Source organism: Lathyrus oleraceus, chromosome 4, assembly GCF_024323335.1.
Source record: "Lathyrus oleraceus cultivar Zhongwan6 chromosome 4, CAAS_Psat_ZW6_1.0, whole genome shotgun sequence".
Taxonomy (NCBI): Eukaryota; Viridiplantae; Streptophyta; class Magnoliopsida; order Fabales; family Fabaceae; genus Lathyrus; species Lathyrus oleraceus.
Genome location: NC_066582.1, coordinates 26,812,848 through 26,832,434, shown reverse-complemented (window position 1 = coordinate 26,832,434; position 19,587 = coordinate 26,812,848). Strand labels below are relative to the sequence as shown.

The 19,587-nt window shown below is 33.5% G+C and overlaps 2 protein-coding genes across 9 annotated transcripts; one reads left to right on the top strand and one right to left on the bottom strand.

The window, feature by feature from the left end:
* Window positions 1-8,670: 8,670 nt before the first annotated feature.
* Window positions 8,671-9,282, top strand: LOC127135027 (uncharacterized). The gene has a single exon (XM_051061842.1). It carries the CDS (start codon window positions 8,681-8,683, stop codon window positions 9,230-9,232), a length of 552 nt encoding a protein of 183 aa, XP_050917799.1. The 5' UTR covers window positions 8,671-8,680; the 3' UTR covers window positions 9,233-9,282.
* A 198-nt stretch (window positions 9,283-9,480) lies between these two features.
* LOC127135025 (uncharacterized) lies at window positions 9,481-14,979 on the bottom strand. Of its 8 annotated transcripts, none has more exons than XR_007808403.1 (18): window positions 14,784-14,979; window positions 14,660-14,688; window positions 14,445-14,556; window positions 14,263-14,360; window positions 14,059-14,155; window positions 13,784-13,873; window positions 13,609-13,671; window positions 13,380-13,454; window positions 13,221-13,286; window positions 13,060-13,137; window positions 12,052-12,162; window positions 11,894-11,971; window positions 11,666-11,785; window positions 11,380-11,490; window positions 11,177-11,220; window positions 11,076-11,094; window positions 9,940-10,284; window positions 9,481-9,792 (listed from the first exon to the last, which is right to left on the bottom strand). XR_007808403.1 is itself a non-coding variant. In XM_051061840.1 (17 exons), the coding sequence occupies exons 1-17, from the start codon at window positions 14,814-14,816 to the stop codon at window positions 9,778-9,780; spliced, it is 1,182 nt and encodes a 393-aa protein (XP_050917797.1). In that variant the 5' UTR covers window positions 14,817-14,979; the 3' UTR covers window positions 9,481-9,777. The 8 variants fall into 8 exon arrangements, 2 of the variants coding, with proteins under 2 accessions (XP_050917797.1, XP_050917798.1); XR_007808406.1 differs by having other exon boundaries at window positions 11,380-11,487; XR_007808405.1 differs by lacking the exon at window positions 9,940-10,284 and adding an exon at window positions 10,896-10,949 and having other exon boundaries at window positions 9,722-9,792.
* Between the last annotated feature and the right edge of the window lie 4,608 nt (window positions 14,980-19,587).

Below are 19,587 nucleotides of genomic sequence, written 5' to 3'. Positions count from 1 at the left end.
ATAAGATATGGGCCACATACACTTAAGTGGACTTTTAAGCTTGTAGCCCACACAAGTGGTTCTATAAATAGAACCCTTGTGAAGAAGCATTTCATTAGATGAAATTTAGTCTCCCTCTCTCTCTATCTCTCTCACACACACACACACACACACACACACACACACTCAAAGCCTTCATTCATAACATCTAGCACTGAGACTGAAGGAATCCATCTGTGTGGACTGAGTAGAGGCGTTGTCACCATTCAACGCCCGTGATCACTCCTTAGATCTACACCAAAGGTTTCAATTTCCACAAGAGGTAACGATTTCTATCACTGATCATGCCCATTCATAAGGATCACCAAAGGAGAATTTTCTAATTTCCGTCGCGTTTTGGATTTCAATTTTCCTTCACATGTGTTATACCATAGATTATCATGCTTTAGAAGAAAATTTAGAGAATTGATAGATCTTAACCCCTTGAGGAATCTCACTTTGCAAGACCATGTTAAGGAACATAAAAACCAAATATGGTATATTCATATATCCCATATTAAACACATTTCTCTTGAGTACCTTTTCACATACATTTTATATGTGTTGTCCCCAATATTATTCTTGTTTGTTGTATGACATCATAAATGTTTTGGTTTCTTATAACCAATGGAAAACTTCAAGGATTTATGTGATTCTCCCAATAAGGACGTCTATCACATATTTATTGATGGATCTCATTGTCACACCTTATTACGATCGCAAAAACATATATTATTTGCCTTATTTATCCAGTCATGACTTCATTATATGGAAATTATGTTTTGGATTATTGAGTTACACTTAGTGGTGATTTGATGTGTAATAATGCCCATCATTTCATGATTTCTAACGCGATATTCGTCACTAGATAGTGTATTTGGTTTTCCACGTGTCCATGAAAAAAATAATATTGATGGTTTATGCCTGATTGATTCGAATGCGTAAAAGCATGACTGTATATTGGATAGGAAAATTCGTAGTCACGTCTGGTAATACGTGAGTTCCTTGTATGGATGATACAAACCCTTGTGGTAGGTCATAAGGAGGAATGTTTGTGTTTATTTTTCGACATGAAGACTTACTCACTTAGTTAATATCATTATTAATTTGAATGGTCACTAGATTCAAAGGTAACTTTACTTGAGATTATTTGGTCTATATTATGAGACATGTTAACTTTCTGATAATTTTCATTGGAATCATTGTTTTTGACATTACTTCGGTCAGTATAGCTATTAGTTTTTCTTCAAGGTGGATTAGTCATTTTACCATTACGCAGGCGCATATAAATGCTAAGATTCGAAACAAACTATTTTTATCTTGGTTGCATTGGGTAACTTGGTTCCATTGGGAGTGTTAATATGGTAACTAATTTGACTTGTAACGATCAATTTAGGATTTGAGTCACATCTTTAGGGGTTTCAAGTTAATAAGCTTACAATTCAAATACTTATATAAGCAGATTATGATCAAAGTCTTTGTTCGAATGTGCTAATAAAGTGCAAGCAACCAAAAAACTAGAAAATGACTAAATATTAAAAATAACTAATGCTAAAAGTGTTAAAGGATAATTCAGTATTTTAGTATTTCACCTACATGACATTATTGTTTGTGTATGTAAACTAATGTAACTGTCAATAGTTGTAAACACAATGTGTGTACAGTAGTGTGTGCAACCATTTTGCTGTAACCGTTTTAGTAGAGTAGTGAAAGTTAATTATTATCTCTTCTCTCTCTTCTTCCATCTTCATCTTGTACACCATTAATTGGTATCTAGAGCTCTAATTCAGATCCACAGGGAAACACGAGTGAACGGTGGGGCATTTTGTGATTGATTTTGTTTCTTGAATTCGTGTTAAATTTCTGATTAGAAACATAACAGAATCATATTTCTTAATTCAGCGGGATTTAGAAACACTAACGTTTGATGAGAACTGAGTGATTTGTACAAGATTGAAGATGAACGGGAACGGTAATCTGAGTACTAAGCTTCTAGTGTTTGATGGGAAGAATTAGAATCGGTGGATGATTTAGATGCATGTGTTGTATGATACCCAAGATGTTCTTGATCCCATCAACGATGGTTATGTTCATGTTGCACTTCTGGAAAATGCCATGGATGTGCAGAGGAATGCTTAGCATGATATGAGGAAGAAGGATCATAAGGCGTTGTTCTACAACCACCAATGTGTGGATGTTAACGTGTTTGAGAAAATCGCTGATTCGACAATAATGTAGGTTGTATGGGACATACAAGTACAATGTTATGGCGGTGATGCATCAGTGAAGAAGGTAAAGCTTCATTCTCTATGTAAGCAGTATGAGAATCTCAGTATGAAGAACAATCAGAAGGTACTTAACTACATCTCCAGAGTGATTCTGATCACAAATGAAATGAAGTTGTGTGGAGAAACTGTCTCTGATGAAATAATCATTAAGAAGGTACTTAGATCTCTTAATCCTCAGTTTGATTACATCGTGGTAGCAATTGAACATTATAAGGATCTTAGCACCATGATGATTGAAGAGCTGCAAAGTAGTTTAGAGGCACAAAAGTTGTGTCTGATTGAGAGAAACTCTGAAATGGAGGTAGAGCAGCAGGCTCTAAAAGCAGCTTCTGGTAAGAAATATCAGAAGCAATCTTGGTCAGAAGCCAGGAAGAGATATGATGGTGTTCAGAAGTCAAAAACCTCAACTTCTGAAAGGCAAAAGAGTGCTTAGAAGGGGAAGGAGAAGCATGACGAGAGGAAGGTTTAATGCTATTGTTGTAAGAAGTTTGGCCATTTCGCTGTTGGTTACTGGTCAAACAAGGAAAGGAAGTCAGAAGAAGAAAATATAGCCAAAAGAGATTCTAATGATGAATTTGTGATACTGATAGCTTATGAATCTGATGATGCATATTTGGTATATTGGTGGTATATGGACACTGGTTGCTCAAATCATCTTACTGAAAATAAGAAATGGTTGGTTAACTTTTACTATGGTAAGAGGAAAAAGATCAAATATGTTGATGATAAATACCTCAACACTGAAGGTATGGGAAATGGTAGAGTAGTTATGAATAATGGTAAAACAACATTGATTCATAATGTGTGGTATATTCCTTGCATTAAAAGCAATCTGATGATTGTAGGTCAATTAATTATGAAAGATAATCTTTTGAAGTTGTATGACTCTAATCAGAAGCTGATTGTGATGTCGTAATAGGGGAGGAATATAACATTCAAAGCGAATGTTAAAACTGCAAATCTGAATGCCTTAGTGTAACAAGTGTTGTGAAGGAAAGTGAGATGTGACATAAAAGATATGGTCATCTGAACTTCAGAAGCTTAGGGCATCTGAATTCAAAGAAGTAGGTACATAGAATTTTTGTAATTAAGAAGCCAGAGAAGTCATGCAATGTGTGCATGAGAGGGAAGCAACCAAGACTTCCATTTGCATCTAAAATGCCTCCAAGAGCAAAACACGCTTTGGGTGTGGTGCATTATGATATGTGTTGACCATCTCCAGTACCTTCACTTGGAGGGAACACATTATTTGTGTAATTTGTTGATGAGTTCACAAGAATGACACGGGTATCCCTCATAAAGTTCAAACACGAGGTGTTTGCTGAATTTAAGAAATTCAGAATCAAGGCTGAGAATCACGGTGGTCAGACTTTAAAGATTATGAGAATTGATGGTGGATGTGATTATAACTCTATAGAGTTCAGAAAGTTATGTGAGGAGAATGGAATTGAGCATGAGGTAACTGAATTTTGCTTGATTTGACAAGGAGATTGTTAAATGAGAATAATCTACCTTACACCTTGTAGGGAGAAGTTATTGCCACTGCAACATATATGCTCAACGAGTGTCCAACTAAGACTCTGAAGGAAATTGTTCCTTTGGAGAAGTGGAATAGAGATAAGAAAAGTGTGAGCTATGTGAAGGTGTTTGGTTCTATTTGTTACAAACATGTTCCATATGATAAGATAAGGAAGTTGGATTACAAAAGCAGAGTTATGTTGCTTGTAGGGTACAATAATACAGGTGCCTATAAGCTTTATTGTCCAGTCACTAACAAGGTTTAATTCAGCAGAGATGCCATTATAAAGGAATCAAAAGCGTGGGATTGGAGTAAATCTCAATTCAACTCTGGTGGAGAGTTAACCTCTGAAGATACTTCAGAATCTGAAGGTTCTGAAGGTGATTCAGAAACAAAAGTTGATTCAGAAAGTGACTTTGAAGGCGAGTATGACTTTGAAGGTGAATTTGATTCTAATACAGATTCTGATGGTGATTCAGACTCTGGGAATATTTCTAACTCTAAAGGTGGTACTTATGGGGTTCCAACATATGATATTGTTCCAACGTCTGAAGGAGATTATGAACATGTTCAGAGGCCACAAAGAATCTAAAGCATACCAAGAAGGCTTGTAGAGTTTGGCATGCTGCAAGATATTCAAGTAGACTCTGAAGGAGAAGTCATTTAGTATGCCATGTTAGTAGACTCTAAACCATTTAGTGTTGAAGAAGCTCAAGAAGAAAGTGTGACTGAATGCTATGAAAGACGATCTTAAGGATATAGAAAGAAACAAGACTTGGAAGTTGACTAAGCTTCTAAATGATAAGAAAGCCATCATCGTCATATGGGTTTTCAAGGAGAAACTGAAGCCAGATGGATCAATTGGAAAACACAAAGCAAGGTTATTGGCAAGAGGTTTTCTACAGAAACCTGGGTTAGACTACCTTGAGGTGTTTGCTCCTGTAGCGAGACATGAGACAATCAGACTGGTGATTGCGATAGCTGCTAACAGGAATTGTCCTCTAATGCATTTATTTGTGACATCTGCATTTCTGAATGGTCTATTAAAAGAAGAGGTATACATGTCACAACCTCCTAGATTTGTTAAAAAGAATCAGGAAGAGATGGTGTACAGGTTACATAAACCGTTGTATGGACTGAAACAAGCTCCTAGAGCTTGGAATATGAAAATTGGTTTATTTATCAAGCTCAAAGGATTCATAAAGTGTGAGATGAAGTATGAAGTTTATGTTCAACATACTCCTGAATGCAATATGATTCTGGTGTGTCTCTATATTTATGACATATTGCTAATAAGGAGTTGTGAACATGAGATAGATAAGTTCAAGAAGATGCTGATGAACGAGTTTGAGACAATTGATCTAGGAAAGATGACATATTTCCTAGGGATGAAGTTTATGTATTTTGAGAATAATATCTTTTTGCATCAGCTGGAATATGAAATTGAGCTTTTGAAGAGATTCAAGTTGTTGAATTGTAAGGCTGTTGTCACACCTGCATAAACAAATCACAAATTGGATTCTAATTCTAAGGGTGATGACGTAGATGCCATAACTTTCAAGCAGTCGGTTGGCTCTCTGGGGTATTTGTGTAATATTAGACCTGATATTTTCTATGCAGTTGGAATGGTTAGTAGGTTCATAAGTAGACCAAAGTGGTCTAATTACCAAGTTGCTATCAAGATTCTAAGGTATATTAAGGGGACTCTGAAGTATGAAGTGTTGTTCTCTTATGGTGAAAAGGCTAATTTAGAGTTGATGTGTTACTCAGACTCTGATTAGCGTGGAGACAGAGTTGACAGAAGAAATACTTCTGAATATTTGTTTAAGTATAAGGGAGGTCCTATTTTTTGGTTTTCCAAGAAGCAACCAGTTGTTGTTTTAACAACTTGTGAAGCTGAATATATTGCATGTGTTATGGTTGCATGACAAAATGTTTGACTTATGAATTTACTGCAGGATCTGAAGATTAAGATAAACAAGCCTCTGAAGTTGATGATTGATAATAACTCTACAATCAATCTTGCAAAGAACCCAATGCTGCATGGGAGAAACAAGCATATTAAGACTAAGTATCATTTTCTGAGAAATCATGTTCAGAATGGAGTGTTAGAAGTTATGCATTATAGCATCCAGAAGCAACTGCTAGATGTTATGACGAAAACGATCAAGACTGGTCAATTTTTCCATTTGAGAGATGAAATTGATGTTATTAAGTTTGATTAGTTAAATCCTGAATTAAGGGATGGTGTTGAAAAGTAATTCATATTTTAGTATTGTGCCTACGTAGCATTATTGTTTGTGTATATAAATTAGTGTAGTTGTCAATTGCTCTAAATGCAGTCTGCGTACAGTAGTGTGTGTGCAACCATTTTAATGTAACCATTTTAGCAAAATAGTAGAAGTTTATTATTCTTTTTTCTCTCTCTTCTTCTATATGTATCTTCTTCATCTTATGCACTAACAAAAAGTTGATTTAAAAAAAAGATAAAGTTGAGTTACATATTTTATTTCTATTGCCTTAAATTGTTTTAACTATCCAAAATATTTTTCATGTCTCAAAGACAATTGATATTTGTATTTAAACCATATTTATTCTCCACTCTTTAACTATATGCTTATCGAGTATGTTTGCTTTTGGAATTATCTTACACTCTTTTTAAAACGGATTCGCTCTCTTTGAAATATCTATTTATCTCGCTCGAAGATAGTTTTTGAATATTTAATTTTAAATATAACACAGACTCCTAAATGTTATTCCCTCTATTTCACAATGAGTGGTCCATTTAGAATAAAAAGTGTCCCAAAATGAATGATCCATTTTAATTTTCAATGCACATTTTTCATTTTTACCCTCTATATAATATTACTTTCATTATTTTCAATACATCATAAAGGTACTTTAGTAAAAACATCATTTTTCTCTTTTATTTATTCCTTTTTTTTAATGTGTGAAATAATCAACTAGATCGCTCGTTATGGAACGGAGGAAGTATCTTTTTCGATAAAATTTTCATATTTTTTAAGATAATGATTAATTGTGTTGATTTTAATGATAAAATAATTATTATTTTTTAAAATAATCTTATTAATAATATGTAGTAGAGTAATTATATGAATTAAAATATAATAAATAAGAATAAGTTTGTAAAAAATAAATAAATACTTAGTATTTTAATTGAACAAATAATTTGAAGCAAATAAAAAAAAGAGGACAATAGAGAGAGGAAGTAATTGATAAAGACAAAATTTTCATCCACATTTTACAAGTAATTATAAAGGACATTGTAATTATATTAGAAAATAGTACATTTGATAGAATTAAGTAATGGGAATGTATAAATAAAATATTTTTTATTTAATTTTATATTATAAATGATCAATTTATCTTTTGATTAAATTTATTTTTATAAATTTTAAATATTTTAATCTGAGTAAATCACCAAAGTTAAATAAACAAGGAGAGTAGAAAGTGATTAAAAACAATGTGATAAATTAGTGTTGGTCAATTGAATCATACTCATAAATAATATTTCTAACTAAAATTGCACGATATAGTTAAAAATACACTATTGTCCAAAGTCCACTCCGTTCATGTAATAAAGAAATTGAAGTACTAACTTGTAGCAATTGCATTCATTCGAATTCAATGAACCAAACACTTCTTAATTAATAATTTTCAAAGTAATGGATTTTTCGTTCTTTATTAATCGAGAAAGTTATCAAGTTTTGAATAGAAAGTTTTAATTAAATAATTGTTAGTCCTCAAGAGGAGCATCTACATTAGGTCAAAAACAAGACACAAATGAGAGATATTATATATTCATCCAAAATCTTAAGGTGACAATTGTATGAGTTCTTTCACTTATAAAAAAGACTTTCGATACAAGAAGTTGGTCTCTTAAGTGAACCATCGACTCTGATACCACTATTAGATTATCAAGAGGAGCATCTACATTGGACCAAGAGTAACACACAAGTGAGAAAAACACCACATACTTACCCAAAATCTTAAGGTAATAGGTGTATGAATCATTTCACTTAAAAAATATTCAACCTCCATTTTTCTAAACAATGTAGGACTTCCAACTCACATTTGTACACTACAATAATCCAATATGAAAAAGATAGTAGATACTCCCTCCGTTCATTTATAAGTGTCACTTTTTTGGAAAAGAATGTTTCTTTTTAATTGTCACTTGCAAAATTTAAGGTGGTATTAATTACACTTTTGTCAAAATTACCCCTATATAATTATTACAGAGAGAAAAAGTAAAATAAATGAAATAAATAGTTAAAGGTATTATAGGTAAAAGAAAAATTATTGTTTGAATAGTGATAATAATGATTAGTTTTCTTGATATATGTAAAAAGTTAAAAAATGATTCTTAAAAAGGATCAAAAGGAGTATATTTTAGGTCATACAAAAAATATGAGACTAAGTTACATCTTAGTGAAAAATCTAACACCAGATTTTCTCAAAAAAAATAATGTATAGCAATGTACACGTTGTGTGAGAAGCTATCTAAAATGGAGGCCAAGTCTTTAGGGTTTGGTAATTGCACATGCAACAGAGGTCGGCAAACATACAATACAAAAGGTTTATCATGCCAAAGACTTAGAAACAAAGATACATTTTCACTTTGCTTACAATTTGTTTCCTTGTCAATACAAAAAAAGACTTCAAGTCACTCAAACTACAAGCAATAACATACTAATTATGAGTAATAATCACCCAACAAGATACATAGTTTTTAAATTATGATAATAACTAATGGTCAAACACTCAAACGGTTGAATTGAATCCTATATAAACAAACATATGCAACTTAATTTTGGTACTAGGAAAAGGTGAAATGAATTTATTTGAGATTGAAAGCAATAAGATTCTGTCAAGGAAATCCTCTGTGGGATGTTCCTCTCGTATATCATATTATAGAAGTGGAGAAGGTGTTCCTTTCAAATGGGAAATGCAACCAGGGATAGCAAAGGAATCATCACCGGCAAAAGAGCTTCCACCACTCACTCCACCACCAAAATTTCTTAGTTTGGGGCTAACAAAACCGTGCATTTTGGACACCAAAATACCAGTTACAGCTATGTCAAAGCTACGGTTTTGGAAGAAAAGGGTTATCAAAATCAAAAGCAATAAGCCACAAGAAGATTGTTTTCATGAAGATTTTGATGTACTATCATGGTTGGATTGTAGCTCTGATTCTGAATTTATGGCATCACCTCGTGGTTCAAGCTTTTCTTCTTCCTCTTCGTCAATGTCAATGATTAAGAGTACTCGTTCTTCATTGAACTCAGTGTGCTCGTGCTCGGAGCGTACTGTCAAGCGAGTGTATGGAGGTTGCTTCCCAATGAACATGAGAAGAGTTCTTGTTTCAATTACAAGGCGTGATTGAAAATAATAACAGTATTATTTATGTTTTTCCCTTTACATTAGAAAAATAAAGGAAATATACAACTCACACCCATTATTAATTTTTTTCAAATATGTGGAAAAATCACCTATAATATTCATTACTGGTTTAACCAGTGCTTCTTTTGCACCTGAATGCACTCTAATACTGCTACTTCAACCCATGTGAATGCATGTTAATGTAATTAGTGTACACTGATTAATTGTTGCTGCGTTGAGAAATTGTAAAACTGTACTGAATCATACTTTATAATTACTAACTCTTGAAATCTTTCTAGCTACAAATCAAATCTTAAATGCTATGCTAGTTTGAGTGATCCTCCGGAAATAAATAACTAGTTTCTTCCGGAAGCAGTTCCAAGTCTACAATATCACTTAATTACAATATCATACTTATAACAATGACATTCGACTTGGAGGGCCTGTTGTTACATCCTCAACTAAGGGGGTAATTCAGAATGGACAAGCAAGATTAGTTACATGGAGCCAATGTAAGTAATCATGAAAGCATGAGACCTGGTTACAATGTTAGTTACATACTCCCTGTAAATCAGAAAAGAACAATATCACAATGCAGATACACCGTTATGGGACCAACTGATAAGAAATTAACAATAAATCTAGTAATCTACTGCTAAATGTAAAGTGATAACAATTTTGCCAAATTAGATATTACAGACTTCCATTTACCAGTATGATCATATAATCATTCGTGATGAAGATTTTAACTTTATGATCAAATCTCATATAGTGTTGTTATATTGCTACCATGGTGCCACCATGGCATAATGGCATGTCCGCCATGGCGATGCCATAGGCCGCAATGACACGTTCATATGACGAATTTTTGGCCTTTCACCATCAACAACACTGATCCCATTATCATACTTCAATGAACGTTTTGAGGCGAATGAGATGAAAGTATTGTAAAAACAAAAGAATCACCAACAAAAACCTCAAAAAAGGTTGATGCAAAATGCCATCTTCATGACCACCATTTCTACACCAACATGTGCTCCCAGTCTAGCACTACCCCTATCAACACGACACAGACCATGTTAACATTAATAGTTGATCCCTTCTGCTGCCAGCAGAGGAATAAGTCTGATTAAATCCCATTTATGTTGTTCTTTAAAGCCCTAATTCCTAGTACTCACCAGTTTATCTTCAAAACTGGGTGTCTGAGAAGATACAAAAAAGAGTCGTTCCCACCATAGGAAACCGGTGCATTTTAATCAGAGATCAATACATTTGAACATATTTTCAAAATCACAACATTAAAACTTTGACACACATCTTTTCCTACCACACTAATTAAATTGTTATCAACTTATGAATTATTGACACAATTTTCTTTTGAAAGTTGCACTCTTACAAACAAAATTGGTTACTCCTATAACCTCAATAAACATACCTAATTGGAATTTTCATTCAGGAGTAAGAAGTTTAAGAAAACAAAAGACATAATCTACCTCAATAAACTGGTTACTCCTATAACCTCATACCTCAATAGATATAATCTATTAGATGCTTTATCTGATGTGGAAAAAAAACTATCGGACTAAGAAATTTAAGAAACCTAAACTCATAATATAGTCATGCAACAATTTTGTTTGAGGCGCTAGTCATTGGGAAATAAAACACACCTCACTTAAAGTATACCTCCAAAGATGCATTTCCAAATACCAGTATTCCTCCAACTATACCACAAATACAGTAAAAAACCTTTGGACTTTCGGTTGTATAAAATTAGGTTGATAGGTTGATTATAAATTGACTTAGCCACCCAAAACTTGAAACAGGCAAACATAAACATAAATACATACCTCAGCCGGTGCCGATTCCCTATAAAATTCAAAAAGTAAATCAATTTACTGCAGCTAGACATATTAGACAGTTCTTAAGAAATAGAGAACACCAAGTATACCTTGGTCTGTCAGACTTTGAAAGATGTTTAGCCATTATAGATTCCTGCAACACAACATATTATCACATTACTCTCATAAATTTAAAATGGATTGTCGAATTAACACAGTTCAGCACTAAGCAAACTACTGCCAGGAAATTCAATTGCAAAAAAAGAAAAAGCCCATGGATTTGTTGAAAGGGAGCCGTTTGGAAAATAGATACATGTTTAGGACTGGACCCGCCAAAAGATATGGAGTTGCATGTTGTAGGCATATATCAATCCTCAATGAAACACCAATTCTTGCTTCCATTAAATGTAGTTTTATTTTTCTGCTGTCATCATAAAGAACAATTTTGTATTGGCCAAACACCATAAAACATTAAAAAAAAAAAAAAACCTTTTCTAAATAAAAAACATCAGCTTTGTTATTTTGCATCGTAGTAAAACATGCGTCAAAATGTCTTGGACCTAACTCATGATTGCAATTGTGAGAGCATAAAACATTACCTGCTCTTGTATAATGCTCCTTGCTTCAACAAGTTGAGCTTCAAGCTCAAGTTCCCTCTCGGTAGCTTCCGAAGTGACGTCTGCCTCTTTCTGCGCATCTTGCAATTGGACCATGCGCTCCTTCATATTTGAAATTTTAAGCCATTAACAACCAAAACACAAATAATCCATATATGCAGGTACTTAACAATGGAAACCAAAAAGGGAATACTAATAAGTAATACTAACCTTTATAGAAGCCATCTTGGTTCTAAGACTCTCTTCAATTTGATCTCTGGCCATGTGAAAAGGAAGATCAAATACGTCCTGCAATTATCAAACTTATAAATTTCATAGGGCAGTTTGACAGTGCGAACAATGTACAAAAGATAAGTAAATTTCCACACCGTTCTCCCAACCAGCGGCGATTGCGAAGGATTACTTTCAGCTCTTTCATTTGGAGTGGGAGATTGATTTGGCAGCCCATTAGGAGCATTTAAGAAATCACGCATATCCACCTGTAATCAGTATTCATTACACTCACAGATCTAATAACCTAGGTCAAACTCTCTGCTTTAGAGGGATGGGCATCATAGAACAATGGCCTTTAGAAGGAAGGAAGTACAGAGCCTAGTCAAAATATAAAAAATGACAAAGATGGATGAAAAACAAAAGAAATATGCCGAAAGCTACCAGACCAAATTTTGTACAGAGTTAACATTCTCCTTTTTTTTCGTTCTAATTAGTAACTACCATCCTCCATCCATCTGTACTTTGCATCACTAAAACAATCAGTTCCCTGAATACATCAAAACAATTAACATGTTTTTGTGTCTAACAATCAGTCAGTAACAACCACCAAAACCTAAACAGTGCCATAGTATCCTATCATAAGGCATGTCTAAAGGTTGACATATAATTCCACATATTTATAATGGTTTGGTCTGCAGATATCCTTAATCTCCTACCTCTACTATTAGAGTGGCCTTCATTTGGTCTACCAACCCTACGGATGCTTTAACAGTTTTCTCCTCTTGTGCCCAAACTACCTACAGTGAGACTACCATTTTTTTTACAATAGGTGCCAGCCACTCCATGTTTCTCTCTAATGCTTTCAATTCTAAAATCAGTCCCAAGGCATAAAATTTCTAAAGATGAAAAAGGTAATGAATGAAAGTGCCAAACTAATTCATATGGGTGTGTGTGTGTGCGTGTGTGCACATTTGCATGCACACACAAAAACCTCTTATAGAATGAACACATTAAGAAAAATTAACAAATGAAGAGTTGCTGGATGACCCGAAATCATAAGGAGAATCAATGAAACATGGCAAAAGAATCAAACAGGAAGCGTTCATACATGTCTACAAGTAGAATTTTCAGCAAATAATAACAATTACAAATCAGGAACCCACCTGCATTGATCTCAATAATGCTCTTAAATCAGCATTTTCTGCTATCAGTTCTTGATTCTTTGCCTCATAAGCATCCACCTTCCATTATTATAAATAAACTGTGAATGGTGGAGAGTGTTGAGGATTTAAAGTTTATAATGATAAGGTGAAAGCTTGCATACAATCTTTTTATAAAAATCATTGTCTGTTTTCTTCCCATTCCAAGTCCCACGTTGCCTCCCTTCCTTCTGTTTACACATGTCATAAGTACCAAATTATCACAAAAAATTTGCGATCTTACAAGTTAGGAGCAACATTCAAATTACATGGATGGTTGATACCTGAAGCAAATTCATTATCTCCATGCCCGACCTAGATTCTTTCTTCTTCTCCATCAACACTTGGTTTAGTCTCTCCTGCAAGTATAATGTACCAACCCTTCATATTTCCAAATCTAATCATTTGTGGGATCATGAAATAATTCAATGGGAGTAAAATCCCTAGCATATAGGAGCACAAGTTGTCAGAATACCATTCTCATTTAAACAATGTAAGTCAAAGATATGCTACCTGCAGTTTTATGTATTCCTTTTCCTTCTTCTTCATCTCATGTACTTGTTGAGTCTTTACTTGCTTTGGCACCGACCGCATAGTCAAATTGATAAATAGTCAGAGCTTATCCATTTTGAATTACGGGCATCTAAACAAGACACGAAAAATAATCATAGTAAAAACAGCCTCTAACCTGATTACCAATAACCATCCTCTGAAATTCATCCCTCTCCTGTTGCAGCTTATCAATTGTGGCCTTAAGAGCTGAAGTGTTTTTAGCTTCCTAGACAGGAACAAATAACTCATGAATTATAAACCCCACCGATAAATAACAAAAACAAACATAACTAGTACCATTATTTTGCAAATAAGGAAACCATTCAATGCTCACATTATATATACAAACTTTCAACCATTCAATGCTTGCTTGACATTTACCAAAACTATATTTTAAAATCATCTCCTCACCTTCCTAGTTAACGTTGCTATCTCTCTATCTTTGGCTTGTATTTGCCCTTCAAGTCTCTCAACTTTGGCCTCAAATCTCGATATATCAGATAACAATCTACGAACATCAAAATCAAAACACTTACCGTTAAACAAATCAATATCACACACACACACACACAAACACAATCATCAACAACCTAATGTCAGCTATCAAACAATTACCGTTGTCTTTGTTCATTAGCAGACTCTCTAAACTCAACATCACGCTGTCTCTGCTGAAGCAAAAAGTATATACAATTGCAAGTCCTCGCTATAGAAACCTAAACATCATAGAATCAAATTTTTCAAAAACAACGCCATTTTCACTATCTACTTGCAATTTCACTTCGAAGATTAATTCTTACAGGATCGTTCGCAAAAAGATCGAGCGAAGCAGAAAAACCAAATGTGACGAGCGATTGGTTCAAATACTTGGCGCAATGTTCCAAATTTCCTACATCGGCGAATGCGTTTTCTCTGAAAACGAAAACAACAATGCCGTTACAGAGCGAAACCCAAACCCTAGGAGAGAGAAAAATGGAGAAAGTAACGAAAGAGATATGGTTTAAGTTTAACTAACCCGGTTGAGAAAGCAGAATGAGAAGATTGCTGCAAAAAAAAATGAGACAGTTAGGGAAATAAATTAAATAAAATTAAAGAAGAAAAATAAATTAACGAAGATTAATAGAGATTTTATTTTTTACCCTAAGATCTAAGTCTCCTTCAGTTGAAGGCATTGTTGTCTTTGATAAAGAGCTTCTTCTTCTTCTTCTTCTTTTTTCGTTTTAGATCTAATAACTATCTATGTCTTTGATTCTAAGCGGTGTCTGAATTTGAAAGATGAAATTGAATTAAATCGTTTTTTTTTTTGTTGGGCGGGTGGGTAATGATAGTGTGTGTACGGGTTTTGGTTTTGGTTTTGTGTTTGCCAATTGGGAAGTGACATGTGGCATTGGTGTAATGATTTGCCATGTGGAGGTTTTTGAGTGAAGGATGAGAATTGTGGGGGTTGTGTTTTGGCTGGGATTTATGGCGCCATGATGGTCGGTCCCATGCGCTTACACGCGTCAGTCGTGACTAGAGAATCTCTTTTGACTCGCTTTCTTAAGAGGAATTCACAACTTTGGGTTTTGGGCTTTGGTTTAGGGGTTGGGTTGGGATAAAATGAAATGTTTTTTTTCTTTTTCCACCTCTCAATGTTTTTAGAAATCTATCAAATATTTTAAAATGTTTTTTGAATTTTAGAACTCGGAATGTATTTTTTTAGTGTTCAAATTTTAGTTAGAATTAGAACATCCTCATATAATTTATAATTTTATTCGGTGAGAATAAGATGTTTCACAAAATGTTGAAATAATACAGAAAGAAGATGATCTGAATTAAGTAATAAATAATTTAAATAAATAATAAATAGAAAACACAAACAATTGACAATTCATTTCGACACAATATCATCTATGTCGGAAGAATAAATAGAAAACACAAATAATTGACAACTCATTTCGACACAATATCATCTATGTCTGAAGAATTTTAGTCTAAAGAAAAGTGAATTCACTAATTCAATTACTCAACGGTACATGTACATGACAGTGTCATCTAAATTGTCCCAATTCAGTGTCATTTTCTAATATTATCCATAAATTTCAATATAATCTCCCCCTAAATCAGATATCTTCTCACTTTCACTCAAACCCTTTGCAATAATCAATTATTTGAGGTGTGATTAAAATCACAATTATATATTAAATACTTTATCTCTCTAAAATATGAAAGACTCTTTAAGATAGAGTATTACATAAAAAATAAAATGCAAAGACTCGAGAAAATATATTACGGCACATACCAACTTTTTTTCTTCAAAAGTTTGAGTCTTCAAATAAGGAGAACCTTGTATTTGTATAGAAATTACGATCTACCCAATCAAAAATCAACTAAATTTTATAATCATCCAATCATATCTTCCTACATTGAAACTGAATATATTGATTGAATCATAACCAATTAAACTTCTTTCAGTCAAAAACAAGTAGAACACATAATAAAGGCTTTAATACGAAGAAATTAAAATGACGTATTTATAAATGCTCATTTCGCGATAAGTTTTGACTAAAGGTAATAATCATAAATAAAGTTGTGCAAAGCAAATTTGTACCTTGGATATACAAAGAGAAGTTGTGCCTAATGGTGTTTGATGATCGTGATGCTTGTGTCCTATTATGTTCGTTGATGATGTATTTTAACGAATTTGATATAAGAAGAAATGGAAATGGTGATGTGATATAAAGAAAGTGTTGTCATGAATGAACTTAAGGTTGAAGAATAGTGCATGGAAGTTCACGTGGAGAGAGTCTCCTTTCTACCCAAGAAATTTTCACTTTTATTTTTGAAAATGAGAGAGATCACGGGTGGAGGTGCCGCTTTTTAGTGTGGGATTGGTCTAGGTTTTTTTCATGGCCAATGGTGATCCTTATATAGGACATGCTTAGGGTTACTTGTCTGGAAAAATTTCACAAAATCCCTTGTCTTTTATTTTAGAGTGAAAATGAGTTTAAATCAAATAATTCAAATAAAAAATATATTAATTTAAATAATCAAAATAAAAACGAAACGAAAACATAAATAATCATATTTAATTATTTCGAATAAATTGACAAAACAACAAAAATATAAAAATTCAAAATGAATAAAAATTGGACGCAAAAATGCTCAAAAAATTAACACAAGAGTTAATGTGAACACCAAAAATAATACATAAGTAAAAGAGAGAATTATAAATTATAACACAAGAGTTACAGCAGTAAAAGAGGAAATTATAGTTTGAATTAATAAAGTTCACAACAATTACACAAAAAGTGAGAAGAATTTCTTTTGCACATGTTATAATCAAACCTCACGCGGATTCACTCTTTTTCCACTCACCAAAATTCCACAAAATCGGGGATTTTCATTCCCCAATTCCCATTTCAATACTCACTACATAACAAAAGTTCAATCCTTATCTAATTACAAAAATTCATGCCTCACATGCTTCACAAAATTGTTACAAAAAATATCTTTTGTTAACAACTCACCCCATATGAGTTTCATTTATCCATACAAGCTCTATAAATCACTCACACTTTTTCACTAAAAAAAGAAGAAAATAATTATAATTGTAAGCATCAAATAAAATTCATTCCTTGTAAATACCACCTCTCATAACAATCACCCAAAGCTCTACTTCTAAATATTAATTAGAGTTTTGCACTGAAGCTCTAAATAGTGGAACTAAGCCCACAACATTGTACCAAACACTCACTCATAACAAAGACACTGAGTAGAAGATAAGTAGAAAGAAAAGAAGAAATAAAAGCAAATAGAGGGAGTAGAAGATAAGTAGAAAGAAAAGAAGAAATAAAAGCAAATAGAGGGAGTAGAAGGAAAGAAAACTCATCTGGGTTGGCCGCCGAGAATCGTCTCCGTCGTGGCGGAGCTCAGAGACCCCGCCATAGACGTTTTTGGTATTTTTTTTTATTTGTTTTTCTTCACTTCATTTTTGTTAGCCGATTCTTTTTACTCCTTCCATGCTTGTATTTGTCTAAATCGGGCTAAAATATAATGAAAGGGGGTTAAGGTTTATTGGGGTTAGGGTTACTCAATCTATTTGATTTCTTGCATTTTTTTGTTGAAATTGCTTTTGGATTAGGGGTCGGGTTGTGATTTAGGGGGGGGGGGGGATGGGTCATGTTTAGGCTTTGAGGTTTTGATGAATATTGAAGAAATCTAAAAAAATTCATGATGAACATTTGAATATTCGTCACGTTGTTCTTGAGGCTCTTCTGGAAAAAGAGGTTTTGATTTGTGTGGGTGAGATTTGGTTTAGGTTTGAACATTTTTAAAGAGAGAGAGAGAGAGAGAGAGAGAGAGAGAGAGAGGGTCGTGGAAAGAGAGAGAGAGGCGAAAAAAGGAAATGAGAAGGGAATTTGTGTTCCCATATTTTGTTTGACTCTCGGTTCACATTTGCTTTTCCATGTGGCTGCCTGTATGGCCTTTGGATCTTTGACTCGCCTGTTAACCCGAGACCCCTGTATAGGGAGCTCCACCATAACTCATTTGTGCCCTCATTTCCATCCATTGATCATGATTGACCATTTGGGTCATCTGATCCAACGCGTTTGTGTTGAGTCAAACTGTTTGACTATGCTTTTGGTCCTTCCAGACTGATTGGGCTTCGTCCATTGCTTTTAGTAACACTATTTCTTCTCCTAAACCCCCAACTGGTGAAGGAAAATGATTTCGGGCCTTGGGTTTTTGGCCCATAATCCGGAGATACCTCTTCTTTTTCTATTTTCATCATTTTATTTTATTTGTTTTATTTTGTTTTTTTTTATTTTTTATTTGTATTGACTTATGGCTTTGGGCCCAATATTTTTATAATCATACATATCTCCCCCGTGTTAATATTTCACCCCACCCTTTTTATTTTATTTACTTATTATTTAATAATTAATTAATTAAATATTAAAATCAATGTTTCAAGAAAAAAATGCTTGATCAACATCATGTGAATTTCTAAAAAAAAATCACTAACATTTCACTCAATTTCAAAACCAAACCAAATCATTTCATAATTCATTTCACAATGCAAATCAAAGTGTTTGATCAACATCAAGTGTCTTTTTCAAAATAAAACCAAAGCCATCTAACTTAATTACTTAAAACTTTTTTATAGAAATTGATGGAAAAAAACTAGTTTGTCGTATGTTTATCTTGTCCCTGAGTACTTGAACGTCTGTTGTATAGCTTGTCTTTCAAGTACTTGTCATTTTTAAAATACCCTAATTCGTTTCAAAAATAATTTTCACAATAAAATGGATGAAAAATGACTAGTTAGGTGCATGTCCCTCTTTTCCTTGAGTACTCGGACGTCTATTGTATAACTTGTCTTCAGTACTTGTCATCTTTAAAATAATCTAATTCATTTCATATCAAATATTGTTTTCAAATAATTTGGATGAAAAGGTACTAGTTAGGCATATGCCCCTTTTCCCCCTAGTATTTGGGTACCTATTGTATAACTTGCACCTCGAGTACTTGTCTCAAATCCAAAACAAATCCAACAAATAAAACCTATCTTTTTCGCTTTAGCGCGATGTCAAAATATTTTTACAAACAAAAGGCACTTCATCCATTCTAAGACGATGTAAACAAAGTTTTGTTCCTACCATGCACAAGAAGTAAGAATGCTTTCCGCTCGAATGCGATGAGAACATAACTCTATGAGATTCCAAGGTATGTTGTTCATTTTGACGTGATGCCAATGTTCACTTCTCTATGTTTTAGGTAGGAAACAATTTTTTTACTCGAAAGTGACTAAGTACCTTTCGCTAAAATCAACCAACCAACAAACATTTACTACCCAGTACTACGTAGTTTTGAGTTCCCCGTCACAATTGGGGATATGTAGGAGCGAGATTTAACGTCTTACCAGGCACCATGATAAAAAACTTATTTTTTATTCCTTTT

Coding starts and splice junctions, on each gene's coding strand:
- LOC127135027 (XM_051061842.1), top strand. CDS start 8,681: ATGAATTTATTTGAGATTGAAAGCAATAAGATTCTGTCAAGGAAATCC.
- LOC127135025 (XM_051061840.1), bottom strand. CDS start 14,816: ATGCCTTCAACTGAAGGAGACTTAGATCTTAGG. Junction 13,672..13,783: donor GGATGGTTATTGGTAATCAG/GTTAGAGGCTGT, acceptor TCGGTGCCAAAG/CAAGTAAAGACTCAACAAGT. Junction 13,138..13,220: donor ATGATTTTTATAAAAAGATT/GTATGCAAGCTT, acceptor TAATAATGGAAG/GTGGATGCTTATGAGGCAAA.